Raw genomic sequence first — 13,801 nt, forward strand, 5'->3', positions numbered from 1 at the left:
GGGGAGAAAAAACATTAAAGTGGATGAGACAAGACACCAATTCTAATAAGTGCTAATGAGGGCAAAAAGCAGAAGATAGCTTCAAACAAGAAAAAAATAAATAAATAAATAAAAAGGAAGAAAGAAAAATTCGCAAGATGGAATAGATCCTACAGGACAGGAATGGAAAAAGGGGAACCCAGAGCTACCTACACCTCAACATCCCACAGACACATGAGACTCTGGAGAAGTTACAGGCAGCAGAAGGCAAGGGGATGGTTTGGTATGGTGCAGGACCACACACCAAAGCTTATGTTTTCTAAGCTTCTTGTCCCTCTTCGGTAAAATGGGTATAATGAAAGTATTGCTCTAAAAATTAAATGTGGAAATCATGCAAAAGTTACAGAGTAAGCAACACAAAACACTTAAAGGCCAAACTCAAGATATCTTAGTTTTCTCTCTGATATGACACTAGACATGTAGGCTGATCCTCTGTAATTTTAACCAGTTTAAAAAGCAAGGTACAATGCAGCTTTACATTGTGTTAGAATCCCTGAAAATTAGAGAACAGAGAAAAATTCACAAATATAACATGTTTGGTCTAAATATTATTCCTTTTTAAATCCTGAACTTACTATCATATGGAGTCAAATTCCTTGAGAATTTCTCTTTGTATAATATGGTTTTGCTCCTAAAACTTTTTGATGTTTTTTTCCTTCTATATTTGAGCCTGTACATATCCCTTAATTCTATAATTAAAAATCCTAGCAATTTACATATACATGTATCATTTACAAAAAGTATTGCTATGATAAAACTGTCACATTTTTTAGTCCTCTGAAATCACAAGAAAATAGATATTATAAAGCAAGTTATTTGAATGAAAAAATAAACATTTATTATTTCTTTAAACAGAAATAAGGTTTACTTTGAATCTTAGAAATTAATAAACAAGAAGTAATGACCTGAGTTAGAGAGAGATTATTAAAAAAAAAAAAAAAAGATGACCCGGTATTTTAAAAATTAAACATGCCAATTTCTACCAATAAAATCAAAAACAGCATCTCAGCTTGCCATAAGCAAATCTAAAGGAATTACAAATATGATTTTCATTTGAAAACATCTTCCTTTCCAGTTTTAGTCTTTCAGAATATCTAACTAGAAAAACAGAAGTCTGCTGTAAGATTTCAACCACTTACCAGAGTCTCAAGTAGTTTTCTCTTCCAAGGAGACTTCAAGGTCCAAAATGAAAATATTTATGTGAGTGTGTGCGTGTGTGTGTGTGTGTGTCAACAGCAAAAATTCCAGTAACAATTGCAACTTTCAAAACTGTAAAATTTTAAAAACATCTTACTTATCCTTTTATTTTCTTCTCACTGCAATTCAGTTTACCAGTACATTCTCTTTCTGTTCTTAAATTTCAGTGAATAAATAATATCATCAACACAAATTAACCAAATAGTGCAAAATGCATTATCTCACCACTTTGAAAGCTCTTGCAGGAGCAGGTAAAGAATTCGTTTCCTCTAAGTATTTATCCCAAGAAAAATGTTTCACATTTGGGTATCCTAAGAAACAAAAATATTACATTCTATGAGGTTGAGCCAATATGATAGTGAAAATAACAAAATGCCCTACAAAAATTATGAGATACTGCTACCATGATAATCTAGGCAACTCTATTCACGTACACATAACATCTCTAAATCAGTCACACACTCAGAACTATCTGTAATAATCACTTTGTTCTTATCTAGATCATGATTTATTGTTTTTCAGATGAAAATTATATATTTATGTGTCATTTACATTATCAGTAAGGATAGTTTTAGACATAAGATACACACACAAATACCTTTTAATCTAGCAGTTGTATTTCTTACTAACCTAACAAAATCTCATGTATATGTACAAAGACAATGCATAATTATTTGTAAATGGGAAAGCATAAAAACAAGTTAAATTGACCCTCACTACAGAAATATGCAAAAAATGTAAAGTATATATGAAATAGGATTTATTAGAAAGAATATTTAACATTTATACACAATAATATATGAAATATTCCAGATACCTCCTCGCATTATGAGGTCAAAGAAATACACATAAATCACAGAATACTATTAATAGAAAGTATAAAAATAACTATCCTTTCCTCTCTCCCATTGCTTTTTGTTTCCTCCAGAGCCTGAAATCCATTATACAGGTTGGAGCAGACATTAATGGTGGCCCAGTAGGGTAGGACATTTTCTACACAAAGGGGACTGAGAAAATAGGCAAATATATTAGAGAAAATGGAAGCCAGGTTTCTCCCTGATGGAGAAGAGAGGCATAAATATGGACAGAGGAAAACAGGAAAGAAGCCTGTTATTAGATCTGAATCAGGGCTAATGTGTCAATCCATGGTTGCAGAAATAGACTGAAGTAAAGTTTTTGTATATATTTACATATGTATAAATATTTCCTATGACCACTTAGAGGCCTGCAACACCCCAGTAGCAATAAACACACCTAGCAACCAGATCTCAGTTTCTAAATATCAATCTCAACAACAAGAACAAAAAAACAAGGCTCTTTGGAGAAATGCAAGACTCTAGGGTTGGGTCAAGGCAAGTTGGGCCAGAAAGTATGATGTTCCCAAAAAATGGTTGAGATATATCAAAGAGGCAGGTCTCCCAACTGCTAAAAACTCACAAGATTTGATATGAAAATAAATAATGCCACTCACTAATAAAAAATAATAATCTATGGGTCCAAGCAGATATAAAATAACTGAATGAATAAAGGGGAAAGTGAGAAAGCTATTCTTTGTAGAACAATGTTACCTAATAACAACGAGTTATAGAATAATTACCTTCTATCAACTTAGAATAATATTAGACGTACCAACAGATTCCAAAACTAGCGAATGAGACTAAGATGGGATAGTTAAGCAATCTTAAAGTATCTCACAAGAAAATAGATATTAATCACAGATAATCTATAGAAAGATTTATCTGTAACACTGAAACATATTAAGGTCAAAAAAGTCAAAGATAGCTTAACCGAGGGAGACCACAGAGATCTGCAATTGAGTATGCAAGGCTTGATCCTTTTACTGTAAATGACATCATTGGGACAACCGACAAACTTGTATCAGTCTCTGGGTCAAGATGGAGTATAGATGAATTCTGTACTATCCTTGAAACTTTTCTATACTTGAAACTGTTGCAAAATAAAATGTTTTAAAAGTTAAGTATGCAAGTCTATTTCTATCTATACATTTACAATACATTTTTAAGAAACATAACTTGCACAATTTAAGTATTTGAATAAGAACATTCTACTAAATAAAACTGATATAATTGGGCATGGTAGTTCATGCCTGTTGATGCCAGCTACTTGAGATCCCAAGTTCAAGGTCAGTCTTAGCAACCTGGTAAGACCCTGTTGCAAACTAAAATTTTAAAAGACTGGGGGTGTAGCTCCATGGTACAGTGCTTGCCCAACATGTGCAAGGCTCTGGGTTCAATCCACAAAGCTGCAAAAAAACTCTGATGTGTAGGCAAGCATGTGAGCACACATGTGAGCACATGTATAGGGAAAAGGGCTAATGACATACTAATACCAAAGTATTAAGAAAGATAGGGAAATAAGTCAATCCCCCAAAACCCAAGGCTGAAAAGTTCTCTCTGATGATAGATACTAACACGTGATAGGTGAGGAAGTAAGGAACAAATAGAAGTTCTTTGAATTAGACAATGAAGGGAATGAAGGAAAGGGAGGGGGAATGGAAGAGGAAAGATAGTAGAATGAATCAGACATAACTTTCCTATGTTCATAAATGAACTCCACATGATATTCAACCACAAGAATGGGATCTAATTAGATAAGTTATATTACATATATGCATAATATGTCAAAATATATTCTGTCATGGATATCTAAAATGAATAAAAAAATTTAAAAAGATAACTGTAGTTACCTTGTTTTTCACTCAACTTAAAAAACAGCATGTGTTAATGTTATAACATGGAAAATTCAAAATAAAAAAAATGATTTTAAAATGTGAAGATATTAGTTCTGGAAAAAGAACAGTAAAGATAGGCATGTTTACAGAAAAAGTGAACAGGAGGGCTGATCAGGGGATGGATTTATTCTTGAAGCAGCCGGGAAGATGCAAGAACAGCTACACAAGGCACCTGGGTGATTAGGACTGTTTTTCAGACAGGAGGTGGGAGAATGAGTCAGGAATTTCCCCTTAGAGAAAGGGTGTCTTTAGTCATGGAGCAAGGAGTAACATCAGCACATGCTCAGTACACCATTCTTATAATCTACAGGTTGTTGCTATATTTTTTATTATGGTAAGTTACATATAATATAAAATTTACATATTAAAGATTTTTAGGTGTCCAGTGGCATTAAGAACATTCATATTGTTAGGCATTATGTACTTTTTCCTCGTCTACCAAATTATAAAAGGTAATCAAAGGAGACGAAAGGTGCTAAATCTCTGATAAGAAGTTGGTAACAATGCCTTACACCACCCTCGCTTAGGGTGCAACACCAGGAACCTGTGTTCCCTGGTTTATCATTTTTTGTTTGATTTTTAAACTGTCTACTACAACTCATTTTTCTCCTGTCTTATTCCACATAGCTCCTATACTGTTGACATAAGGTCCATTGTTTATTTACCAAATTTTTTATTATGACCAAAAATAGTGTTGTGGAAAGGAAGGATTGACATCAAATTAGAAAATATGAGAATTTAGAGTCCTAGAGTAGAATCTAAGAGTAGTTCAGATGACAGTCACAGAGAATCAACTACACAAACAGCTAGTTTATTCTATAAGCTACAGAACATGGAGGGCTGAATACCGGGCCTCCTCCAGGCAGCACCACATCTGGGCCATGGCACCACTAATACCTTCCTCTAACACTACATAGCTTAAGTCCCTTTCATCTTCAAAACAACTCTGTAAATTGGGTCAGAGGCTTTCCTTTCCTCCCTCGAACATACCAGAAAACTCAGAAGTAGAAGGGACTAGGCTCAACAGCCACAGGAATGGTTGGTCCCCAGAGGGTGAAGATCAGACAGTCTAAGTGAGGCAGTGCATCAAGATCTGGGGACAGGCCTTGAAATGAAACCAGTCCCTAGAATGGAACAAGACTACCACTGAAAGCTCCAAGCTGAACCTCTGCTCTCACATGCTGTGGGCCACATTCACAAAACAGCTTCTAGCAAAGCTAGGGCTCCCCTTTTCCTGTGACCGCTGAGCAGACACCTCCTGTGCAGCGAGGCTTTGTGTCAGCTGGTGACCCCGCCTTTCCCTACCAGTAGGGACCATGACACCTTCAATAGCGAAGTGCTCAAAAACACTGTCTTGACTACGACGAAGCTGCAGAATCTGTTCTTTAGCACACAAAAATAAATTCAAAATGCCGCAGAACAAGGATGCTATGTATCACAGCAGTAGCACTGCTCCCTACCAGAGAGAAAGTAAGTTGAGAAGGCCGTAAGGCCAGAGGCAGACAGCTGGAGCACCGCATAACTTCAGAGGAAAGAGAGGCAGCACTTGTATAAGGTACAAAATCTATTTCTGAACCAGGACTCACACACATACACACAATAAAAAAAAAATAAAAAAGTAAATAAAGGAAAAGGGAATGTGTGAGCTCTAAGTAAAAACTTTAACGCCTCAAGTTCTCACTTAAATATGAACGGTGTGAATATGAAGTCCATGCTGCACCCACTGTGCCGAGTCCCCCACGTCCACCTTTCTGTACTTGTTCAAGTCTAGACAATTCACATCTGCAGTTAGACAATATCTTTAAATTAGACAATATCTTTAAATATGAATATAAAGCCTAGTGATGAATTTTAAGTTAAAAAATGAAAGTTCCTTTAAAGCAGAACTTATGTTTCCAAAAAAAATTCAAAAATCTGAGACTGATACAAACTTAGCCAATGCTTCATATCCTTGAAGGGACACTAGGGGTCAGTGAGCTAGGCCAGCGGCATGCTGCACATTTCACAAACACCATGTGACTACAGCACAACCACACTTGTTCACTACTACCTGTGGCTGCTTTTGTGCTACCACTGGGTTGAGAAGTTGTGACAGACTCTACAGAATAAAACTTAAAATATTTCCTGCCTGGCCCTTTAAGGAAAAAGTAACTGACTCATGAAATATATAAATGATATGAGACAAAGACAAACCTGGTGGAGTAATAAGGGTTCTTCTATGTTCTTTACACCAACCAACTGGATGAATATGGGGACTAGATGCTTCACACCTGTAGGTTACATAAATTAAAACACTATAATTAGATAAACTCACAAATAATAGCAAAAGTTAAAAGAAAAAAGTTAGAAATACGAACACTTTACAGAGTTCTGCTTATTATGCTCAAATCTGAAAAAGAAATGCTGAACTAAAAATCTTCCACTCTTCTAATACATTGATACCAAGTAGATTTTAGCAAATATCATATGCTTCTGACACCATGAGATTATCTGACCCACGAATTTTGTTATATCCTAAAACTTCAAAGATAGTAAGTACAAAGGTAACATAAAAATTCAGAATTTCCATTCATAAACATTATGTGGAAAAATAAACTTAAGACTCTATGTACACAGGCAAGCTAAAATTATTTCACAGCATCTATAAGGGCACATGTGCAAAGTCAGGAAGTTCAATCACTCCCAAAAACCAGCATGCTATTTATGTTACACACTGAAATGGCAGAGGCCAGATATTGGAACAAGGTGTTTCTTTCCCTCGCCTCTTTCTTCCACTCTCTGTTATCTTTACTACAGCCACACATGTATTTTCCCAGAGCCTTTCTATCCACAAGCAAATCTGGTAGATTTGATTTCCTAACTACACTTTTTCTATTCCCCACCTCAACATGCAATATGCCTCACCCATTCACTTGCTCACTCTTTCATTCAAATATTGAGTGCCGATGATGTGCCAGGCACTGGGCAGACCCTGGAGAAACTGTAGCAAATAAAGCAGATTAAAATTTCCTGCTCTCATGACACTTGCAGGAAAGCAAGAAGACACAAGAAATAAACACACAAAATACAGTTATCCCTTTGCATCTTCAGGGGACTGGGTCAGGATCCCTACAGGTATCAAATTCAGAGGATGCCCAAGTCCCCTACACACAGTGGCACAGCATTCACGTATAACTTCTATGTCCCTCCTCTGTGTACTTTATCTCTGGCATAATTGTAATATCTAGTATAATACGAGCACTATGTAACAAGTTGCTACACTGCTCTGTTTAGAAGAATTTTTAAAAATGTTTAAAGTCTGCATATGTTCAGAACAGGGGCAACCGTAACATGTCTAGCTACAACTTTCAGTTGAGCCTGTGGATGTGGAACCCAGCGGTATAACAAAGGCCAACTGTATATATACTTTGGTGGCACAATGCCATGAAGTAAAGGAGTCAATTATGTGAGTGTGAAAGTGTTCCTTTATATAGCCTAATGAAAACAGGCTCTCGAGTAAGATACCACATGAGCAAACACTTGAAGGACTTGAAGAAAAGGAGAACTGAACCACGTGAACATATGAAGGGAAACTATTCTGAGCAGAAGAGACAGCAAGTCCAAAGGATGTGGAGTGGTAATCCGGTAACTCCTATCAGGAAGAGGAAGGAGCAGACTGAGGGAAGCAGAAGGGCAACAGAAAATGATGTCAGACAGGAAGGGCCTTTAGGCCACAGTCAGGACTGGGATTTTACTCCGGGTGAACTAGAGCTTTTTAGGCAGAGGAGAAGTTTAACCTGATCCATGTTTTAAAGTATTCTGACTTCCAAGAAGATAGTAAACCACACTGGTGGTAGAAGGCTCTGGAGGAGTTGATTCTGGAGGCCTAGACCAAGTCAAGAAGTAATCATGTCTGACATATATTTTGAAGGTAGAACCCAAAGGATTTACTAATAGATTTAATATGGAGTGTGAGTCCTCTGAAGAAGTCCAGATATTGCAAAGCTCTGGGAACGGGTCACAAGAACACAGCTGCTATTTTCTGAGAAGGAGGGAGACAGCAGGCATAAGTGCTGGCGTTCCAAGTGTCGAACAAAGAATCCTATTACAGATGTGTCTGACAAATAATAAAAGATGTCAAATAGATAATGATCATAAAACCTGGAGTTCAAGGGCAATATCAAGGTCCTTGCAAAAATAGAAATCTGGGAGTCACCAGCATCTGAGATGATATTTAATACCATGAGCTGAGCTGAGCTATCCAGAGAACAAGCAGAGTAGGAGGTAACGTCCAGGTAGGACCGATGGTAAGGTAAGGGGAGAAAAATGAGAAGAATGAAATCAAATGGGTCACATGCTGCTGACAGACCAAAGAGGAGAAGAGACAAGAACGGATTATTGGAGTCTTCAATGTAAAGATTATTAGTATCCTTGCTGTTTTGGTGAAGTTGGGGATGGAAAAGAGCAAACGACTGAACAGACTGGGTTAAAGGGAGAATGGAAGAAAAGACAATGGAGGTGGACATAAAGAAAATGTGTTTAGGAGTCCTGCTATACAAGAAAGCTGAAATTAGGTACCGAAGAGGAAAAGAGAAGTTTTGTTTCACTGTTTGTGTTGGGAACTTGGGGGAAGATGGGTGAGGCATATATGGGAATTCTCTCTACAATTTCATAAACCTTAAGTTTAAAAACTACTTGAAAATAAAATGTGCTTAATGAGATGAAAGATATTACCTTATTTAGCCAAGTAATACATGCCAAGCAAATTCCTTGATCAGGACATTGTTTCAGATGCTTAGGGATACAATAGGGATTAAAACCCTTCTCTCATTTGTGCACTAATAGAAATAATAGAGGTGGTGCACAGGAGAACTGAATCAGTGAGAGGAAATGAAAACCAGTCTCTGAGAGGAGAACCCTCTCAGGTGGCAGCAGGGCATGTTACCCACAGTCAGTCTATGGGTAGAATCAGGAAGGTGGGGAAACAGAGGTGCTGCCATGAAGAAGTCTCCTCTGCCTCCACTTCCCCCACCCCAATAAAATGGGAAATAAGGTATCAGGAGAAAGAGACGATAAGAAGATGTGAGAAGTCTGAAGGGGGATAAAAGGAAAATGAAATTTAGTCTGGAAGAATAGACAAGGATAGAGTAGGACTAAGGGCTCACTTGAGGTTGACAGCCATGTGTCTTTCTCCAGGTTTATTCAAATGTTCCAGTACAGGAACATGGTGGGAAGAAAGTTGAATCCTACTGGGGCTGGGACTTTGCCAAGCAAATGCAGTAAAAGGAAATGAAGGCTATATTCACTAGGGATTAGATGCAATAATATTACAGACTGCATAGGCACCTAAAGATAATGTCACAATATCTTTTTGAAAAGTGGTTATATTTCTCCATGTGTGTTCTCAAAAATGATAGGTATTCTTAAGTTAAAAAAATTTTTTTTTCATTCTAAAATATTCTGACCATGTGACACAACATAATACTTCTCAGAAATTTATATTTACACGAGCATACTGAAGACTAAAGTTATTCTATAAAGAAACAGGTTTTTGAATTGTTTAATGTAGCACTTCCTAAAGATAATCAATTATGAAATACTGCATTGTTAAGCAAACTATTAATAGCAGCTTGAGAAATGCTGGTCCAAAGGATGCAAGGAGTCTACTCTTCTTCTATTAACCAGGTTGTGTTTATCCTGAGCAATCTGGAAATCTCAGCACCATCCTTCAAATGGGAAACCAGAAGGTAGAAAGCCAGGAGGACAGCAGTGGTTGGAATTTCAGCAAGTCTAATGAGTACTGAAACACAAAGAACTTGCTAAGAGTGAATGAGGTCAGCATACAAACCAGCCTTCCAGAGGATGCAGCCTTGGGCAGTAGCACATGGTGAGTTGACATAACCACTATTTCATGCTGATTTTTCCCAGAACTTACTTCAGTAGAATATACCTTTAACTTTACAGTTAAATGTTTCTTCCTTTCTTCCTTTATTCTCACATTACCTCATATCCTCCCTTCCACAAACAATCATTTTTCTTTATATATTGTAGGTGATGTATATCATTATCTTAGGTATATGAAAGAAAAACAAGTACTGCTCAGTCAATGCCAAGTTGATATGGTAATTACTATATTTCTTATATTTTCATAAAATATATTTCAGTGCACAATTCTATAAGCTACATTGTTATGAACTATATAAACAAAGTTATGGGGCTTTATTTCCAGTTACCCTAATGTTTTCCTAAATAATCACTTTGGTTATGGATTATTACTAATGATGAATTGCCTTTATTCTAAGGAAGGGTGCTAATTTACACATGGCTTCATTAAGAATGGAAAAATAATAAATATATAATCATCATCTGGTTTTTTCCCTTTTCAATCTAATATAACTGTAGAGTAATTTTAATAATTATCTGCCAAACTCATGGTGATTCTTTAAAGAACATTAAATATTAATAACTTTTTAAATTTTATTGGTTCTCTCTGTAAGTTACAATTAAGGATATTATGGCCACTCATTCCGATACTACCTCAATGTTACACAAGATCTTACTCTCTAAATGCTAGTCAAAGTTATTTAAAACAAGGAAGCCATCTCAATAGAGAAGATAAAAATAGCCCACTTTTACCTATTTTACTTAAACACTCTCAGTAGCAAACAACACTTTGTTCAAAAGTCAGAAGGCTGTGAAGCCCACTGCAAAACAAGTCATCTCTTAGTCCCACCTAGTGTTCATAGGCAGAACTGTAACTAAAAAGAAGGAAAACAACCAGTGGTGAAAAGTTCAGTGCATCCTTGATCTCTACCTCTCTATCTTTAGGTTTTTGTGTGTATCGTGAAAGAAATTAAAAAAAAAAAAAAAAATTGAAGTGCAGGCAAATTATTCAGGAAGACTGTTCAGATTCAAATAGATCTAGAATGGTATATTTAAAAGGGTCAATAATTGTATAAACATAGGTTTGTCATGGAAGCATAAAGTGAGCAGAAATTAATCATTTTATGGAAATAAAAAGAAGCTAAGTGACTTCACCAAGCCCTTGAATTGGAAAGAAAGAGATCCTTCTTTTATTTTATTTTTTAAAATTTATTTATTTTTGGTACTAGGGATTAAACCCACAACTGTGAGCTACCACCCCAGCCCTTTTCGTTTTTTACTTTGAGACACGGTTTTGCTAAATTGCTGAGGGCCTCACTACTGAGGCTGGCCTCAAACTTTCAATCCTCCTACCTCAGCTTCCTGAGTCACTGGGATTATAGGCATGTGCCACCGCATCCAACCAAGATTCTGGTTTTATTAGCCACAGTCAAAAGCTAAACAAAACTAGTATGCATATTCTGGACTTTGAAGATCTAGGCAGAGGTCAAGCAAGAATATTTTAAGACATTTGCTTAAAGAAAACATCAAAGTATCCTCATTTAAGCAATAATGATTTAGGTTCTTTAAAGAAATGCAGGATACTTGGCCTTTCCCGCTACTTAAACCCAGAGCATGACTCTGCCAACTTACTAACCAAGACTGGACTCTCCTAGCTCTTCATCATATGTTAACTCTTCAGGACCTCCTCTGCTCTCTGCTTTACCACTGAACCCCAAAACTCATCAGGTTGAGTCACCTCTTTGTCCTTTCCATCCCTAATTGGACCATGCCCATTCCCCACAGTCACTGCTGTAAATATTAATTGTTTCAAGATGAAACTCTCTAATGCAGTGATCTGGAAAAGGTGAAGAGGATGTCATCTCATCACATAGGTTTTCAACTTTCCTTTTACTTCTTCCTTTTCTCCAGGCTGAGAAAGAGAGAGAGAGAGAGAGATTCTTGGTGTCTCCATAATCTCAGATACCTCCACTATGCCCTTCCACAGTGGTCCACGATCTCTCTTCTGCCAAACAACCAAGCTCAAAACACCCTGTGTGCAGAAAGATTCCCCTCAAGCAAAAATCCTTTTCTGATTTCAGCACCAAACTTCTCTGATGTCCTTTATCATAATCTTGCCATCCTTTTGCAAATTTGTTTCTGTTCCTAAAACTTTTCTTAATTCCCACCACAGAGAATGAAGTAGGTATTATTATTAATCCCCTCTTTTCTTTAGGGGAAATTAAAGCTTTGAATAGTAAGTCATTTACTGAAGAAATATTCTACCCCTGGGACAAAACACATTTTCATCACATTCCTCTTTAGAAGGAAGAAATACTTCATTGAAACCAAACGTGTAATATCATGTAAACAAATGTGTACAGACTGCATATGTTTTCCGATTCCCACTAAAACAAAAAGAGACGAGATTACTACCTACTTCAAAGGAGGAAGAAAATCTCATTTCAAAAGTATTTTGAATTGAGAAGAGCAAGCCAATCTGTAACTTCAATTACACACCTAAGTAATTTATGCAGATAAAAACCATTCCAAAATTCAAAGATCAAAGAACATAGTATTTAATAAAATTGGAGAAATTCCAGTGCGCTTAAGTAATTTTCAATGTGCATCAAATGAATGTTAAGAGAGAGAATATACTGTATTCCTTTTTTGTCAATTAACAAAATACGATTTCATGTCAATAGTCAGAAGTATAAATAATCCCAAAGTACATTCTGTCCTTAAAATAATTATATTTGTTTATGCTTACAAAAGTGAAAAATCAGAGTTATAAGCTATCAGGCTTTTTCTTTGCTTTTCCTAAAAAAGAATCCAGGATCCTTTCTTTTTGTTCCCTAGGCATCTGGCACCAAGAAAAACAACAAATTCTTCCAGATTTTCTTGTTAATTTTTTCAAGAATAATTTGAAAGGCAATATATCTTCTATCAAATAAGCAATGTATAATACCTTTAATACACAATACTTATGACCATAAAAATAACTTAATATTTATCCATTTTCTTTAAATCACACAAAATCTTGGGAAAAAAATTCTCCCAAAATGAATCAAAACTTTAAAAACAAAACAGGCCTGGAGATGTAGCTCAGGGGTGAGTGTTTGCTTAGAATGCACAAAGTCTTGGGTCTAAACCCCAGCACTACAAAATAAAAATTAAAAAAAAAAAAAATAGGAAAACAAACTTCCCATTTCAACAAATCCCAATAATTTACTATTGTTTATTACTAAAAGGACTGGATTTAGGGCTGCCATCTTCATAGTCCATCAAACAGGAGTAGTGGAACATGTTTGACCTAGGGCAGATTAGGCTATTTCTAAATTTAAAGTTTTCTCATCCATTTACCAAAAATAGGTATAAACAATTTTAAATGAAACAAAAACACCAATTTACAGGAAATATGAAAAACAGAAAAACATGGTATGATAAATCAGCAAATCCATATTGTAGGAGACTCAACAGAACAAAACAATCTGGTTTCTTCAATAAAATTTACAAGAAGAAAAAAACAGAAAGAATAGCAAGCTATCAATTAAAAGAGATCAAGAAAACATCAGGGCTGGAGATATAGCTCAGTTGGTAGAGTGCTTGCCTTATAAGCACAAGGCCCTGGGTTCAAATCCCCAACACCACAAAAAAAAAAAAAAAAAGGAAAAAGAAAACATCAAAGCAAACGTAAAGAGTATCCCTTATTTCACCCTAAAATCATCTAAAAAAAAAACAACTAAGATACCAAGACAAAACTGGGAGAAATAGTCAAGGATGTTAGTGACAATACAGTTGTTAATAAAAAAAGAAAAAGAATTCTCATCTTTCAACACCAACTGAATTATTCACACATGAAAAGCTATGTTATCTGGAATGAGGTTCAAAACAATTAGATTTGGGATTTTATCCTATTTATTTATTTATTTTAGAGTTGGGATTTTAATAGCAGGATTGCAGAAGAAACAA

General features: G+C 35.9%; 1 protein-coding gene across 6 annotated transcripts in view; it reads right to left on the reverse strand.

Moving 5' to 3' along the window:
• L3mbtl3 (L3MBTL histone methyl-lysine binding protein 3) overlaps positions 1–13,801 on the reverse strand; it is a 112,406-nt gene that overhangs the window by 48,868 nt on the left and 49,737 nt on the right. For all 6 annotated transcript variants that reach the window (XM_047559419.1, XM_047559414.1, XM_047559418.1 and 3 more), the window contains 2 exons: positions 6,182–6,258; positions 1,462–1,547 (listed from right to left, as the gene is read on the reverse strand). In XM_047559419.1, coding sequence (XP_047415375.1) covers positions 1,462–1,547; positions 6,182–6,258 — 163 coding nt within the window. The remainder of the gene's footprint in view (positions 1–1,461; positions 1,548–6,181; positions 6,259–13,801) is intronic.

Source organism: Sciurus carolinensis, chromosome 7 (assembly GCF_902686445.1).
Source record: "Sciurus carolinensis chromosome 7, mSciCar1.2, whole genome shotgun sequence".
Lineage (NCBI taxonomy): Eukaryota > Metazoa > Chordata > Mammalia > Rodentia > Sciuridae > Sciurus > Sciurus carolinensis.